Source organism: Macaca nemestrina, chromosome 2 (genome assembly GCF_043159975.1).
Source record: "Macaca nemestrina isolate mMacNem1 chromosome 2, mMacNem.hap1, whole genome shotgun sequence".
Lineage (NCBI taxonomy): Eukaryota > Metazoa > Chordata > Mammalia > Primates > Cercopithecidae > Macaca > Macaca nemestrina.
This window is the reverse complement of record NC_092126.1, coordinates 25,901,926-25,920,184: the sequence shown is the minus strand read 5'-3', so window position 1 is coordinate 25,920,184 and position 18,259 is coordinate 25,901,926. Positions and strand designations below refer to the sequence as shown.

Here is an 18,259-nt window from a genome sequence, read left to right as displayed (position 1 = left end):
AGATTATTTTCTCTTACTCAAGAGATTGTCCTTAATATTTACTGAGAATGGGTCTGTAGATGAGAAATTCTTTCATTTTTCTTTGCCAAAAAATATCTTAATGTTACTTTTATTTTTGAAGGATGATTTCAATAGATACAGAATCCATTTTGGCTGGTATTTTTATTTCTCAATTTGTAAATATTATTCCATAAAATTTGGCTTCCAATTTTTCTGTTGAAAAGTCAGCTTTCAGACAATTTTTCACATAATTTTTAGTCTGATGTTTTATTTTCCTTTTGTCTTTCCCTTTTAAAGGTGGAATTTTTAAAAAGACATTTGGCGTGATTTTTGAATTTATTCTGCTTGGTGTTTTTGAATTTGTAATTTGACATATTTTGTCAGTAGTAGAAAATTATTGGGCAGCATTTCTTTGACTATTACTTTTATTCTAGGCTCCTTCTCCTCTTCTAGGACTCTAGTTACACCTGCATTAGAACTTTTCATGATGAACCATATATCTGTATCATTTTTTCCTGTATTTTTCCATTTTTGTTTCCTACCCGTGATCTATTCCAGATATTTTAATGAGTTGTTCGCAGCTCATGAAATCTCTCCAACTTTGACCAACTGGCAGTTCGACTCACCTATATTTGATTTTTACTTATTTGGTCAAAATGGTGAAAAATGCTTATAAAATTTATCAACTACTCCAGAAGATGTTTGCCTCTTCCAGGGAATGGGCTTTGGGCCCTTACTCCTAGAGTGCAGGTATTCAGGAGAGTCAGGTGAAAGTCTGGAGCTCTACCCAAGCTTTTTCTTCATACCATAAACTTCAATGTTTTTCACTCCTGTTGTATGAGTCAGGCAGATACTCTCCTTATAATAGCAGCTTATTTTCCCCTGCATTCTGTTCAGATTCTGGGACTCATGACCCTGCGTGGTTTAGGACAAGACAAATGTCTTGATGAACAAAAGCTGCTTAAAATATCTACCTTACTTCATTTTGGTTTCCTTTCCTGTAGCATCTTTCCTTCAAAAGTCTTGCTTTCCTTTATTGTGCTCAGACTTCAAACAGCTTTTCATTGGCGTTTTATGTAGCTTTCATAGTTGTGTAGAGGGAAGATTGGCTTCATACAACCACTTTGTCATAGTCAGAAGGTGATGTCCCCTTTTGCTTTCTAACCTGTGTATTTGTGTATTGCTTTTTAACACGTATGTATTTATGAATTATCATATACAATTTTTAAAGGAAAATAAATGGTTTAACAATCAGGATTAAAAATGGAGAACAGACACAGAAGCTGTGTATACAATAACGCAGTTATGAGAATATTTAAGACAAGAGACTTAAAATAAACAAAGAATTTCTAGTAGCTGGATTTGGCAGGTTTACCTAGTAAGTTTAAAAGTTAAGATTAAGTTTAAAGCTGAAGATTGTATATTTAGAAATAAGAGGACAATAATATTCTCAATTTATGATGTTGAGGCAACCACTGATATTTGCAGCAAAAACATATTAGACTTGTGAAAGGATTCTCAATGAGAGAAAGCTTCAAGATAATTAATGATCTGGTACAAAGCATTGTGGAAGAAAGCTCTAAGTTTTTTATACATGGGAAATAATTGATGAGACCTTGTTTATAGAAATACACTTTCATAGAATAAAGAAGACCAGAGAGAAGTTAGGTTTTCTAATATTGTTGAATTGTAGGTCTTTGTAAAGCAAGAACATTTTAAAAAATTTATCTCAACCAAAACCTGGCCTTGACATGTTTAAAATCTTTCAGACCTTTAATATTGGGTTTTTTTTTCTCACATTTTATGCTGACTACATATTAGTCAAAAATAACAAATATGTACAAATGACTACATATTTGTAGTACTATTATAAAAATGTGTACCTGGCAGGAAGGCATGGTAGGTAAACACACATTCACTGTAAAATTAAACAACGGAGTAAATAACCTTTCCCCAATCTTCATATATGAGATCTTACCCCATCATTAACCTTCTTAAGTTAGATTTCACCACTTCTTTTAAAGAGAAATCAACTGTTATTAGATTCATCATATTCCCCTCATGCTACACTTTCACTGAAAGACTGAGCAGCAACTTCTTTGCTGAATGGAATTGCTGTACATTTCAATAAGTCTGTCTTCTTTAACATCTGCAAAATACAAATTCTACATCCACATCTACTACTGTTTAATAAGTCTTATGATTATTGATCTTTACAAGTTTCTCTCCTTATTGACTGGTCTCATGTTTTACTTCTGCTGTTTTGTAACTCTCGAATCTCTTAGCTCTGAGATTTGAACAGAAGGCAAAAAAACCAAACACACAAAAAACGTAATCTAATCTCCACATTGCTTTTGCCATTTTAAGGTCTGACGTTTTTGCTTCTATCTCCTCCACCCTGCTTTTCCATCCCTTTGTTTCACCAGGCTATAATTGTCTGCCCAATGTAGATTACATTTTACATCTCAGATCACAGAAACGTGTGGAAGGAAATGCAGAAGTTAAAAATAACATGATTTGAATGTTTTATTCAATGCATACTTAAATAGGCAACATCATTAACAACACTGATTGACAATACGACTGAATGCAAAAGCTATCCCAAAAGAGAGTGTTTGCCCCTGCAAAACAACAAGATGCTAGGCCATGGAAATGTTAGCTTCAGTGTTTCACTTGGCAGCTTCCATACAGTCAGGAAATTTGGCATTCTGACTTCAAGTTTAATATTACTGTAAAAGTCTGTAATGTACACTACAGAAGGGAAAAAGGAAGGGAAGTGGCACATATGGATTGTTACTACTGGAGGAGAACTGCGCTAATCCCAGAAGATTTCTTCTTTTATTATTATACTTTAAGTTCTAGGGTACATGTGCACAACGTGCAGGTTTGTTACATATGTATACATGTGCCATGTTGGTGTGCTGCACCCATTAACTCGTCATTTAAATTAGGTATATCTCCTAATGTTATCCCTCCCCCCTACCCACTCCCCACAATAGGACCCGGTGTGTGATGTTCCCCTTCCTGTGTCCAAGTGATCTCATTGTTCAATTCTCACCTATGAGTAAGAACATGCGGTATTTGGTTTTCTGTTCTTGTGATAGTTTGCTGAGAACGATGGTTTCCAGCTGCATCCATGTCCCTACAAAGGACATGAACTCATCCTTTTTTATGGCTGCATAGTATTCCATGGTGTATATGTGCCACATTTTCTTAATCCAGTCTGTCACGGATGGACATTTGGGTTGATTCCAAGTCTTTGTTATTGTGAATAGTGCCGCAATAAACATACATGTGCATGTGTCTTTGTAGCAGCATGATTTATAATCCTTTGGGTATATCCCCAGTAATGGGATGGCTGTGTCAAATGGTATTTCTAGTTCTAGATCCTTGAGGAATTGCCACATTGTCTTCCACAATGGTTGAACTACTTTACAGTCCCACCAACAGTGTGAAAGTGTTCCTATTTCTCCACATCCTCTCCAGCAACTGTTGTTTCCTGATTTTTTAATGATTGCCATTCTAACTGGTGTGAGACGGGTATCTCATTGTGGTTTCGATTTGCATTTCCCTGATGGCGAGTGATGATGAGCATTTTTTTCATGTGTCTGTTGGCTGCATGAATGTCTTCTTTTGAAGATTTCTTATTGTTAGCCTCATTGTTCATATGGAAACACTGTAGTCAAAAATTTTAAGTAAATTTCCTAAAGCAGCATACCCTTTTAAAGGGCTAAATTTAAATGAGGTATGGCTAACTGTAAGGCCAAAAACTGAAGAGAATTAATATCTAGTCAACAAAATATATACATATATGTGGTATACGGGTGAAATTTATGAATTTTTAAACAGGATAAAATGTGAAATTTTATAAAAAGGGACCCAAACAATAACAATAGTAATACTACTTAACATTATGAATGCTTATTATATTCTACAAACTATTAAAAACATTACCTCCCAGATTTATTTAATTATCAAAAAAAATATTAAATAGGCACTAATATTTTTCCTATTTTATAGGTGGAGACTGTGTCAGCACAGAAAGGTTAAGATCATACAATTAAAAGCTGTCAAAGAGAGAATAGGAACATCTGGACTCCTTGCCCTAACCATTACAACACAGAGCCATAGGATAATTTACATATCATAAATTAGATTAGGAAATTAATAGAAGGAGGTCAATTCACTTTTCATTTAAGTTTCATCATGGCAAGATGACAAAGTCAACTGAGAGAAAATTAAATAATATATTTTGCTTTATTCTTAATTCTTGAAGTTTAAATAATATCCAAACACTGTTTTCCACCTCTGCAATCATAAAAAGTTTTTACTTATATGTAAAAAAAATATATAGTAAAGGTAGCTATCCTGATTTAAATATGTTTACATATATATATATGGAAAGTTCTAAGTCTTTTATACATTGGAAATAATTGATGAGCTCTTGTCTAGAGAAACACACTTTCATAGAATAGATACAGAAAAAAAAGAAATAAGTTAGGTTTTTCTGATATTATTGAATTGTAGGTATTTGTAAAGCAAGAACATTTAAAAAAGTTTATCTTAACCAAAACATTGCCTTGACATGTTTAAATTCTATCAGATGTTCAATATTGTTTTTCTCTCACATTTTAGGCTGATACATACAATAACCCTCCCTCAATCCGAGGCAGTGCAGCTCATAGCTCCAAAAGAAACCTGTTCCTTCCACTTGAGGAGAAAAGAAGGAAGACAAAGGGGACTTTGTCTTGCAACTTAGACACCAGCTTAGCCACAGTAAGACAGGGCAGTGGGCAGAGTTGTGAGGCGCTCATTCCAGGGCCTAGCTCCCAGATGACATTTCTAGAAACACATTAGGATAAAAGGGAATAAGATGCCCTGAAGGGAAGAACCAAGTCCTGGCAGGATTTATCACCTGCTGACTAAAGAGTCCCTGAGTCCTGAATTATAAGCAGTGGTAACCAGGTAGTACACACAGTGGCCTGTACTGGATTCAAAGCTGTGGTGGCTACAAGGAGAGACCCCTTCTGCTTGAGAAAAGCAGAGGGAAGATTAAAGGGAACTTTGTTTTGTAGTTTAGGTACCAGCTCAGCCACAAGGGTAGAGTATCAAGCAGGCTCTTGGGATCTGCAATTCTAGGCCTTGGCTCTTGGATGGCATTTGTGGACCCATCATGGGCCAGAGGGAAGCCCACTGCTTCCCACAGTAACCACTAGCTGACTGAAGAGCCCTTGGACCTTAAGTGAACATCAGCAGCAGCCTGGCAGTAGTCCAAATGGACCTGTGATTGTGGTGGACATGGAAACAGACTCCTCTGTCACGGAAAGGAAAGAGAAGAGAAAAGTGAGAATGACTTTGTCTTATGGTTTGAGTATCAGCTCAGTCGCAGTAGAATAGAGCATCAGGTAGATTCCTGAGATTCCAACTTCAAGCCTTCGCTTCTGGATGGCATCTCTGGACCTGCCTGGGGCCCAAGAAAACTTGTTACCCTGAAGGGAAGAATAGAAATCTGGCTGACTCCATAACCTGCTGATTATGGAGCCTTAGGGCTTTGAGCGAACATAGGTAGTAGTCAAGTGGTGGTTATGGTGGGCTTTGGGTGAGACTCAGTGCTGTGCTGGCTTTAGGTCTGATCTAGCACAGTCCCAATGGTGGTGGCCACAGGGGTGCTTCTTACACCACTCCCCCAGTTCCAGACAGCTCAGTAGAGAGACGAGACTCTATTTCCTCTCTGTTTGGAAGAAAGTAAGGGATGATAACAAGAGTTTCTGTCTAGTAATCCAGAGAATTCTTCTGGATCTTATCCAAGATCACCAAGACAGTACCTCAACCAGTCTGTAAGAATCATGCTTTTTTTTTTTTTTTTTTTAAACAGGGCATTGGGTGCCACCTAATGCAGACATAGCTGTAGTGACCAAGAACTTGTATCATAAAAACTAAGTTCCTCTGAATACATGAAAAATCTTTCCCAGAAGAATGGACACAAACAATCCCAGATTGTGAAAACTAAAATTAATACAACTTTTCAATGCCCAGAAAGCAATGAACATCCACAAGCATCAAGGGCATCGAGAAAAACACGACCTCCCCATACAAACTAAGTAAGGCACAACAGACCAATCCCAGAGAGACAGAAATATGTGACCTTTCAGACAGAGAATTCTGTCTGTGCTAAGGAAACTCAAAGAAATTCAAGAAAATACAGAGAAAGAATTTAGAATCCTACCAGATATATGTAACAAAGACACTGAAATAAGTAAAAAGAATCAAGCAGAAATTCTGGAATTGAAAAATGCAACTGATATATTGAAAAATGCAGTATGTCCTTGTTAGCAGAATTGATCGTACAAAAAAAAAGAATTAGTGAGCTTGAGGACAAGCTATTTGAAAACTCGGTCACAGGAGAAAAAGCATAAAGAACAATGAAGTATGCCTAGAAGATCCAGAAAATAGCCTCAAAAGGGCAAATCTAAGAGACACTGGCCATAAAAAGAGGATAAAGAGAACCGGGGGTAGAAAGTTTATGTAAAGTGATAATAAAAGACGACTCACCAAATCTTTAAAAAAAAAAAATATCCAAGTACAAGAAGGTTATAGAACACCAAGCAGATTTAACTCAAAAACAATGACTTCAAGGCAAATCAAACTCCCAAAGGTCAAGAACAAAAAAAATTCTAAAAGTAGCAAGAAAAATGAAATAAATGACACCCAATGAAGCTCCAAAATATCTAGCTTCACACTTTTCAGTAGAAACTTTAAAGGCCAGAAGAGAGTAACATGACAAGTTTAAAATACTGAAGGAAAAAATATTTTATCCTAGAATAGTATATTTAGTGAAAATATCCTTCAAACAGTAAGAAGAAATAAAGATTTTCCCAGATAAGCAAAAGCTGAGGGATTTCATCAACAGCAGACCTGTCCTACAAGAAATGCTGTAAGCAGCTCTTCAATCTTAAAGAAAGAAAAAGAAAACAGTTATGAGCAACAAGAAATCATCTGAAGGTACAAAACTCGCTGGTAATAGTAAGCATACAGAAAAAGAATATAACACTGCTATTGTGGTGTGTAAACTATGCCTATCTTAAGTAGAAAGATGAAAAGACAAACTGATAAAAATAATAACTACGATAACTTTTCAAGAAATAGACAGTACAATAAGATATAAATAGAAATAACAAAAAGTTAAAGAGCAGGGGAATTAAGCTAAAATGTAGAGCCTTTATTAGTTTTCTCTTTGCTCGTATGTTTGTTTATGCAACAGTGTTGTCATCAGATTAAAATATGGGTTACAAGATATTATTTGCAGGCCTCGTGTTGACTCCAAATCTAAAATATTATAACAGATACACCAAAAACAAAAAACAAAAAATTAAAACATAGTACCAGAGAAAATCACCTTCACTAAAAAGAAGGAAGGAAAGAAAGAAGGAAGAGAAGATCACAAAGCAACCAGAAAACAAATAACAAAATGGTGGGAGCAAGTTCTTGCTTATATGTAATAGCATTGAATGTAAATGGACTAAAGTCCCCCATCAAAAGACATAGAGTGGCTGAATGTATTAAAAAAGACCCAACTCAACCTGTTGCCATACACAAAAATCAAATCAAAATGGATTATAGAAACACGCTTTACCTGTAAAGACACACATACTGAAAATAAAAGGATGGAAAAAGATATTCTCTGCATATGGTAACAAAAACAGGGCAGGAGCAGCTATGTTTATATCAGACAAAATAGATTTCAAGACAAAAACTATAAAAAGAGATGAAGAAGGTCATTATATAATGATATATATGGATTATAAGAAACACACTTCACCTATAAAGACATACATGCTGAAAATAAAAGGATGGAAAAAGATATTCTCTGCAAATGGTAACCAAAAAAAGGGCAGGAACAGCTATACTTATATCAGACAAAATAGATCTCAAGACAAAAAATATAAAAAGAGACAAATAGGTCATTATATAACGATAAAGGAATAAATTTAGGAAGAGGATACAAGAATTGTAAATATATATGCATCCAACACTGGAACACTCAGATATATAAAGCAAATATTCTAGAGCTAAAGAGAGAGGTAGATCCTAATACAATAGCCACTAGAGACTTCAACGTCCCACTGTCTGCATTGGACAGATCATCAAGACAAAGGATCAACAAAGAAACATCAGACTTAATCTGCACTACAGACCAAATGGACCTAACAGATATTTATAGAGAATTTCATCCAGTTGCTGGAGAATACACATTCTTACCAACATATGAATCATTCTTAAGGATAGACCATATGTTAGGCCATAAAACAAGTCTTAAAACATCCAGAAAAAAAAATGAAAGAATAACAAGTATCTTCTCTGACCACCATGAATAAAACTAGAAATCAATAACAAGCGAAAGTTTGAGAACTATACAAATGTTGAAAATTAAACAATATGCTCCAAGTGACAACGGAGTGAAGAGATTAATAAGCAAATTGAAAAATTTCTTGAAACAAATGATAATGAGAACACAATATACCAAAACCTATGGGATACAGTGAAAGCAACACTAAGAAGGAAGTTTATAGCTATAAGTGCCTACATCAGAAAAGCAGAAAAACTTCAAATATACAACCTAACAATGCACCTTAAAGTACTAGAAAAGTAAGAGCAAACCAGTCAAAGTTAGTACAAGAAGAGAAATAAAGATCAGCATAGAAATAAATGAAATTGAAACAAAAAATACAAGACTACAAATGAAAAGTTTGTTTTTTGGATATATAAACAAAATTAACAAACCTTAGCCATAACTAAAATAAATAAAGAAAGAAAGAAGAGCCAAATAAATAAAATCAGAGATGAAAAAGACACATGACAACCAATACTTCTGAAATTCAAAGGATTATTAGAGGCTACTATAAGCAACACTAAGCCAATGAATCTGAAAACATGCAAGAAATGGATTAATTTCTAGACACACACAACCTACCAAGATTGTATGCAGTAGGTTGGTACTGGCACAAAAATAGATACACAGACCAATGGAACAGATAAGTTCTAGAACAGATTTGCCAAAACAATTCCATACATCTACAGTGAACTCATTTTCAACAAAGGTGCCAAGAGCATGTTACACTGGGGAAAGCACAGTATCATCAAAAATGGTGCTATGAAAAACTGGACATGCATATGCAGAAGAAAACTAAGCCCCGATCTCCTGCCCTATACAAAAATAAAATAAAAATGGATTATAGACTTACATCTAAGACCTCAAACCATGAAACTGCTATAATAAAATATTGGGGAAACTCTCCAACACATTGGACTGGGCAAAGATTTCTTGAATAATATACCACAAGCATAGGCAAGCAAAGCAAAGAGAGACAAATGGGATGGCATCAAGTTCAAAAGCTTCTGCACTGCAAAGGAAACAATCAACAAAGTGAAGAGACAATCCACAGAACAGGAGACAAAGTACTAATAACCAGAATCTGACAAAGGAGTAATAACCAGAATATATAAAGAACTCAACCAACTCTATAGGAATGAAATCTAGTAATCCAATTAAAAATGGGCAAAAGATCTGAAATAGACATTTCTTGAAAGAAGACAGACAAGTGGCAAACAGGTATATGCAAATGTGCTCCACATCATTGATCATCAGAGAAATGCAGATCCCAACTACAATGAAATTTCATCTCAGCCTAGTCAAAATAGCTTTTATCCAAAAGATAGACAATAACAAATACTGGGGAGGATGTGGACAAAAGGGAACCCATGTACACTGTGGATGGGAATGTAAATTAGTACAGCCACTATGAAAAAGAGCTTAAACTTTCCACTAAAAACTAAAAGTAGAAATACTATACGATGCACCAATCCACTGCTGGACGTGTACACAAAAGAAAAGAAATCAGTCTATCAAAAAGATACGTGCACTCTCATGTTTATGGCAGCACTATTTATAATAGCCAATGTTTGAAAACAATCTAAGTGTCCATCAAGAGTCAAATGGAGAAAGAAAATGCAGTACATATACACAATGGATAACTATTCAGCCATAAAATATATGAGATCCTGTCATTTGCAAAAACATGGATGAAACTGGAGGTCTTTGTGTTAAGTGGAATAAGCCAGACACAGAAAGCAAAATTCTTCCTGTTCTCACTTATTTGTGGGAGCTAAAAATTAAAACAATTGAACTCATGAACATAGAGAGGAGAAGGATGGTTACCAGAGGCTGGCAAGTGTGGGGTGGGTAGATGAGTGGGGGTTAATTGAGTTGGTCAATGGGTACAAAAAATAGTTGGAAAAAAATGAATAAGATGTCTATAGTCAATAATTGTACATTTTAAAGTATATAACTATATTGTAACAAAAAGGATAAATGCTTGATATAATGAATACCTCATTTCCCCTCATGTGACTGGTACACATTATTTGCCTATATCAAAATATCTTATGTACCACATAAATACACACACCTATTATGTACCCACAAAAAGTAAAACTTTTAAAAAAATAAAAATTTAAGAAATAATTATTCAATAGGCACAATACTTTTCTAAAACGTGTTATCAGCCATGTGATGAGGCACCGTCAGCAGTTTCCAAAATTTACAAGCTGGTGAAACCAAAGAGAGAATAGAATTGAGTCATAGTCCTTGATGCTGAAAAGGCTCCCAGAAAATTGGGGAAGGCTTTGTAATGAGATATCAGGGAATCTTTGTTGTCAGTTTTGTAATGTTTGTTGCCTGTTTATATTTCCACTTGCAGATTCCAAGGTTGATCCCCCACTTTATGAGGCTGTAAATGTTAAGTGTCTCAGTCTTTGATATGGCCACCTGGAGTCATTGACAATTGTATTACAGCAGAGAACTGCAGGCCATAAAGGCATTCTGCTCCTCGGATTCATTCAGTAAACCCATAATATTTACTCAAGGCACACTGTGAACAAAACATTGTGATATATACATATCTTTGGAGAGTTACAAAAAGAGAGCAGATACGACACATTCCCTTGAATAGCTTAAACTTATAAAAAGAAAGCTTGTTATAGACATGTCACAAATGCTCCTATTCATGTTTAGTCTTATAAATACAAATTAAATAAGCTGTTAAAATAAACTTAATAGTGGAAAGTAATAAAAGTGAGTGGCAAACACACTTTAGGAGTTGATTCAACTGTAGAATCTATTAACACTTGAAGGCATTCACATTTAGTAAAAACATCACGTACATTTTATTATTAATGATTTTAAAGTCCTTTACCCTATATATGGTGTTGTGTTATTTATATTAGTATATTTATATACTAAAGTTGGCTTGGGAAAAAAATATAAACATGAACTATAAGCAAACCACTTATTTTTGTTCCATGCACTGGTAAATTTTATTGCATTTTTCCAAGACTATTTATCATATACATTCATTTCATATGAAATACTTTTATTCTTTTAAATTTATTTTTGAAAACTTTAACAACAAATCATTACTGCTGATTCTACCAACATCCTTTAGGTACACTCATTTACTTGGCTTTCATTTATGATTTTAAAAGAACAATCATTCTGTTTTCACATAGCTAAGCAATAATATAACTACATCTACACAAAAGTCAACTCAGAATATATGTGGTGATTATAAGCTAATTGTATATTCAGCCTTATCTTTGAGAGGGTATAAGCATAAATATTAATTTTGGAAGACCAATTGTTTACCTTAGTAATGTGACATAGACAATTTCTTAATTTCTAGATATCAAAAACTTCTTTATTCAAAATTACATTCAGTTATATTTAATTAATAGTATTATATTCATTATCATATTTTACCATGTACTGAGAGGTTTGAAATAAAAGAAACCTATAGGAAACTTAAGATATAATATTAAACCATTTATATCAGCCAAGCCCCAGGAAAAGATTGTGTGGAAGACAAGTGAAAGAGTTATTGTATGATAACTGCACTGCTGTGCTTAATGCCCATTTAGAGAGCTGCATTAATAATCATTAAGATATAGCTTCAAATGTTAAACACATATCATTTTTACATTCTTTAATACCTTAAGTAACTAATGTCTCAACAGGAATTTTTTTCTTCTATTTTAGATAGCATGAAAAAATAATGAAATTTGTATAGTGGTTCTATACTTATATCATGGAAGCAAAAGAGGCATCCACAGGTGAATTGAGAATTAGGCAAGTATAATTTTACTTAACACGAATGAGCATAAGGAGTTAAAAGAATGAGCATGAGGACTTAGTTAAAATATATTTACTGATCATCTAAAGAATCCATACAGCTGAAAGTAAACAAAATGCATGTACCTGAAAATACCATGCCAAGAAAGAGATGATTTGGGTCAAGAAAATACATGGTTCTTGATCTGAGTCTCCAATCCATTGGACTAAAAATTGATATAGATAAATATAAAATCAATACAAACAGGATGTTTCTGGCATTACATTTTTATTACACATCTTTCAGAAATTATTTTCAATACATGAAAGCTTCCTCAGAGATTAATTAATCTCTCTCCTACTAGCAAACCATTTCCCTCTGCACCATTTACACTTTACATTCTGGCCATATGGAACAAGAGCTTGTTCCCTTACCACTCTGGATCCATGTACTTGAAAGCAGGCCAAAATATACTCTAAGTCAATGCACTGAATTACAAATTATCTAAACATCAATTTCATCAAATGACTGATTCAACAAAATAATACTAAGTATACATCCATAAACATAATATACTCACATGGGTGGTACTAAACAATGATATTCCTTAAAACAAGTTTTGAAAACAGGCAGTTTGGCATATTGATCCTTTGGTGAGTTGTTGTCACTTGCTTTTCCAAGAAATCTTTTCTAAACCTCCTAAACTCTTTTTATGGGCACTTATGCTTACCCGGCTAAATCAGCTAAAGAACTGATTTAAGTAAAAGGAATGTGTTTGCAAAGTTAGTCCTCAAACTCAGTAGATTATAAATTTCTCAAAAGTGGGAACATAATAAGCATAAATCATATTTATACTTATTATTATATCTGTAGTACATACCAGATACTTAATAAAGCAGTTGATGAATGAATGCATATTCATCAGTATTAACAGTTACAGACTGGAAAAGTAAAAAAAGTTCTGAACATATCAGTAGCCACTTTTCTCATCCTACTCTCCCATCTTTTTGAAAAATTCTAGTTTCCTGAGCCCTCTTGAATGGTCAGTAGATCACATAACCTCACTGCAGAGATCATGCATCTCATTTGTGTTATGTGTGGTTAGCTGGTCTAAATAGAGACAATCAAATGATCTTACATGAGCATTTAGAATTTAGCTTCAGAGACTAGGCTCAGATTTCATTTGGATAGGTGAACCAGGAGGCGATACTGAGAAAGGGCAACTGTGTGTGTTCTTCCTGTATGTGTTGCAATAAATCAGGTCTATATAGAAAGAAAGTAGAGTGCTGCCTTGTGGCAGAAACAGAGGGAAAGACCAAGGGAGAGGGTAAGAAAACAGGAGGATAATGGATGATGGTGGGCCAGAGAGTGAGAGAGGGCAACAACAGTCCTGGTGGTACCTGACTGTCATATTTCTTGACTCCACTCTGAGACTTCATTGAATTTCTTGTACTGCAGTGTATAGATCACCCAATATACTTCCAGTAAATCCCTTCATCTTCCTTTTCCTATCTAAATCTAGTTTGACTGTGTTTTTAATTCAACAATATGATTCCTGGCTTTGACAGAAGATGCCTAAGCTATGTGTTTCATCCAGATTTGTTTTTGCTTTGTGTTTTTTTTTTTTTTTCAGAATTTTCTCTGCCCTACAAATAATTTGGGGATATAAGTGACTATAATTCACAAATGGTAATCCTGTAAGATGTGTGGCAATAGGAAAAGTGTAGTACTTTTGCAGCACCAGTATGTTTAGCTTTTTTCTTCACAAACCTCTGTTTTTTCCTTCAAATGTGAAAACGTTTGGCAGTTTCTTGCCCAGTTATTCCCAGAAGAGTGCAAAGGACTGAGGAACAGGGAGAAATGATAGGTGGAAGAAGGAGGTGACCACCAAATGCTGCCTCATCCCACCTCCTTATCACAGCACAGCTTCTGCTCTACTCATCCATCGATCCTTGCTCCATAAAAAGACAAAAAACAACAGAGCCTCTGTGCTTGCACCTCTTCATGCCATCTTGCTATATTTCCATATGCATATGTCTTTCTGCAATGGTTTCAAATTGAGAAGACTGGAGGGAAAAATAAATTGATGAGCCCAGATCAAGTGGCCCTGATCCACCTGTTACAAAGTAATACATTGTTGACCTTTTGGAAGTACATTAGCAACGTTTCACTTAAGAGATTCTCTTTCCTTGGAATATGTCTCTGAAATGTCAGGCTTTATTCCCTCATCATTAAACAAATCAAGCTTAATGTGTTTCTGCTTTCAAGTGACTATTTTAAATAAGTCAAAAAGGCTTATTTAATGCCAATATACAGATGATTTAGGTGGGAAAATGTAAAGGCAAATAAAGGCTCAACTTAGGGTTAGGTAATGCATAAAGCCTGTTTTTAAAAAATAATTATAAAAAGAAATATTAGGACAGAGATAATAGTATAGCTATAGGTAGCATAGAACTATTTAAACTAAAACATTCACTTGTTATCTTATTTATGGCCTTTCTGAGAAGAAATTAAGTAATACTTAACTGTGAGACACTAACTTAAGATGCACAACCAAATTGATTACCTTAACTAAGGGAAAAAATCAATTGTATGAATTTAGAACCAATAAAAGACTGTTTAAACATAATGGTTAGAGTGCATTTATTTAGAGGTGGTGAATAAGATACTGTTCTTTCTGGCCTCTGCTGAAATAAATGCAAGTTAGTCTGTGGAAGTTTATAAGTCACATTCACTTTAGAAATTTCATTTTATATTAAAAGGACATTTTTTTCAAAGAACAGACATAATTATTGGAAGTTTGTCATGTGACGATAGAAGGGAAAATCATAATAATGTCATAGTTTGGCTTAGAGATCTAAGGGAGATTTGATAAACGCTTTGTCTCAAAGGACAGATAGGCTTTGTGGGCCACATACGGTCTCTGCTGCATATTCTTGTTTTTTGTTTGCATTTGTTCGTATTTACAACCATTTAAAATGCTAAAAACAATCTGTATCTCACTGATAGCACAAAAACAAGCCATGGACCAGGTTTGACCAGTGGGCTGTAGTTTGCTGATCTAAAGCAGAGTGATTGGATTGTCACATAAACCAATATGATTTACTTCCAGAAGTAGAATACTTCCAGTGGTATTCCCAGATTCGTGTCAACTTCTAATTGAACAAATATTAGTTTATGTCCTATTACTAACAAACCACAGGATAAACACTCTAGGTATCAGTATGAATCAGTCATACTGAACCAGTATGCAAAGTTGAAAGCTTATGTACCATTTAACTATAACACAAGGTAAAAAAAACCTCCTCATGTCACTGATGTTGGCATATTATTTATTAAGTCACTATAACTCCAAAAGTTTGAGGACAAATTTTCCATGGACCAAGTTCTGTTCCTCAGTAAGAAATACTATCTCATCAGCACACCAGAAGCAAGAAGTCTCAGGAAGATTAACCATCAACTAAAATCATAAGAGATGAATTCAAGTCCCAAGTCCCAAATGTTTACATCTTTGCGACATGTGAATTCTCTCCTTAAGGAGAGAATTTACACCAGAAGGATATTTATAAAGCGAACAATAAAATTTAGTTTATCGAGTCAGAATTTCCAATTAGTAAAGACCCATTCCTCACACATGGGGTACATTTGCCATAGGTTGGACAGCTCTGTGGGTCACAGTAACCCTGTCTTAGACAATGCTATGGAATTGCTGCCAGTTCTGCTCCTATGACTTTGCCATAGTCTATGTTCCCAGTCAAAACATATCCCTACTGACTTCTTCTCCCTTTGTCTCCTCTGACTCACTCTGTCTCTGTTAGTCCTTAAAATTTAGATGATTTCCTCTGAAAGAGATATTTCAGGAAAATCTGACTTTGCTCACATCATCTCTCCTTGCCAGAATATTTTTTCGTTACGTTAACGAAACACTTTTATATTCAAATTTCATAACTTGAAAAATGTTTTGATTTAAAATTTTATAATTTCATGAATACAAATATTCAGTCTACAGCTTGGATCTCAGACTTTCATTGCTGTCTTGTCAACAATGCTACCATTATGGACAGATTGCTATGGGAATGCAGAAGAGTGAAAGCCCCTTTCATTTTAAGTTGTGGAAGGTACAGGAAACATTCCATGATGGCAGTGGTACTGGAAACAGGTCTATTAAAATAACTCGTATTCTTCATGAAAGCCAAGAGTTAGGAGGTAGAGGTTTCGAGTAAAAGAAAATCTTAAGCGTTGACCCAGATGTGAAAACACAAGGAAAATATGTGGAGAAGAAGCAATAGTTCATTTTGGTTAAAAAAGTTCCTAGAGGGATAAGTGTGAGGTATGACTTTGGAGAGTAGATTGAGCTGTGTCATAGAGAAGATGGAATATCATGTAGTAAAGTCTGCTTGCAGCTCACCAACATATTTCATCTTCTTTGAAGGTGCTTGGAGGGAACACACTTGAGAATTCCCTTTGCAGGTAGAAGTGGCCATGTGACAGAGGTCTCTCCAAGGAAAAATTATTGGAAGTCATGTGTGGCAACTCCCAGTCTCGACCAAAAAAGCCTCCCATGTCTAATTCTTCATTTTATTTTGCCTTTTGTGGCCAATTTGAAAGTCATATGATGAAGATGAGTGAGCCACAAATCGCCACTGGAGAGAGAAGTGCCCAACAAGTAGAAGCATTTGTCTTGAATTTTCATAAATGAAAACTAACATCTATTGCATTAAACATTTTAGATTTTGCTACGTATCTGTTGGAGCAGCTAGCATTACCTTAACATTTTGGCCTTAATCTAAAGGTAAAAGAGAACCATTAATGAACAGTGAATTTGCAAGAGAGAAAGAGGCCAACTGGCGTGCTATTCTAATATTCTCCAAGAGAATATACTCTTCCCACAAATTGGAACACAACTTGATCAGTCTATTCTTTCTGCCTTGCTCATTGCTTCTCACAAAAACCACAAGAAAGACTTTTGCCCATGTTTTCCCTTCCCTTTTTCTGCTCCCTGACATAGGTGGCCCATCGCCCATCATGTGACCCTGCATGGTGTGCCCTGCCTTCTGTTTCTAAGGAACTGTGAACAAAAACTTCTTCCTTCAAAGAAGCCATCTCCTTATCTGTTGGCCTCGGCATACCTCATTAAAACAAAATTCCAGGTACATTGAAACATAGAGGTGCACTTCACTCCGGTATCACCTCTTAGCGAATTACCTCTACAATGACCCTGTTTCCAAATAAGGTTCTGTTTTGAAGTACTGGATGTTGGAACTTTAACACATGAGCTTTTATGGGATATAACTGAATCTTTAACAGCATTAAATTACACTTATTTGTAGATTTTTTGTTAAAAAATTTGTAAAAATTATAATTCATAACATTCTATAGTACATTACATGTTATGGTAAATATAGAGAGCATATTTTGTGAAGAAAGATAGGTTGAAAAGAAGGAGTAGAGAACAATGAAAACACGGCAGAGAGCTAGAGAGATGATTTCAAGCTAATTTATGTGTGGAGGCGGAAGGATTTCTAATGATTTTACTTGTACAATATTTCTTGAATTTTTCTCCACCTCTAATTGCACAATCTCCAATTTGCAGGAAAGGGAATGTATTCAGTTGGAGAATATTCGAATAGCACTCCAATTGGTCACTCCCTGTCTTTCAAATTCACCGTCCTTTTATGGTTCTCTTTTACCTATAGGTTAACGCCGAAAGGTAACGCTAGCTGCTCTAACAGATACACACCAAGTCCTTTCACCTTATAGTTGAGTGTCTTGACTTATCTTGGTTGTTTTAAACTTCATATAAATCATCCAATAAGACTAAAAATTCCACAGCCATTCCATAGGAATTTTTATTTCCGATTTCATCAAATCTGTAGATCAATTTGGAAGAATTTACACCTTTATATTATTGAGTCTTCTCATCTATAAAATGTATCTTCTTTACTTTTATTTAGTATCTCAGCATAGCCATCTTATTCACCTTTGACTAAAAGCATCCCTAGTATTTACTTTTATGTATTTTTATAAACTGTATCTTTTAAAAAATATTTCTGATAAATAGAAATAAAATTGATTTTTGGAAACTGACTTTGTAT

General features: G+C 34.8%; 1 protein-coding gene across 10 annotated transcripts in view; it reads right to left on the bottom strand.

Annotated features, from left to right (window-relative positions):
* Nucleotides 1-18,259, bottom strand: part of LOC105488914 (zinc finger protein 385D) — a 988,258-nt gene that overhangs the window by 791,059 nt on the left and 178,940 nt on the right. For 3 of the 10 annotated variants that reach the window (XM_011753418.2, XM_071090833.1, XM_071090838.1), the window contains exon 2: nucleotides 12,311-12,390. The exons of the other annotated variants lie outside the window; for them this stretch is intronic. In XM_011753418.2, coding sequence (XP_011751720.2) covers nucleotides 12,311-12,386 — 76 coding nt within the window. In that variant the 5' untranslated portion in view covers nucleotides 12,387-12,390. The remainder of the gene's footprint in view (nucleotides 1-12,310; nucleotides 12,391-18,259) is intronic. 10 annotated transcript variants of the gene reach the window in all.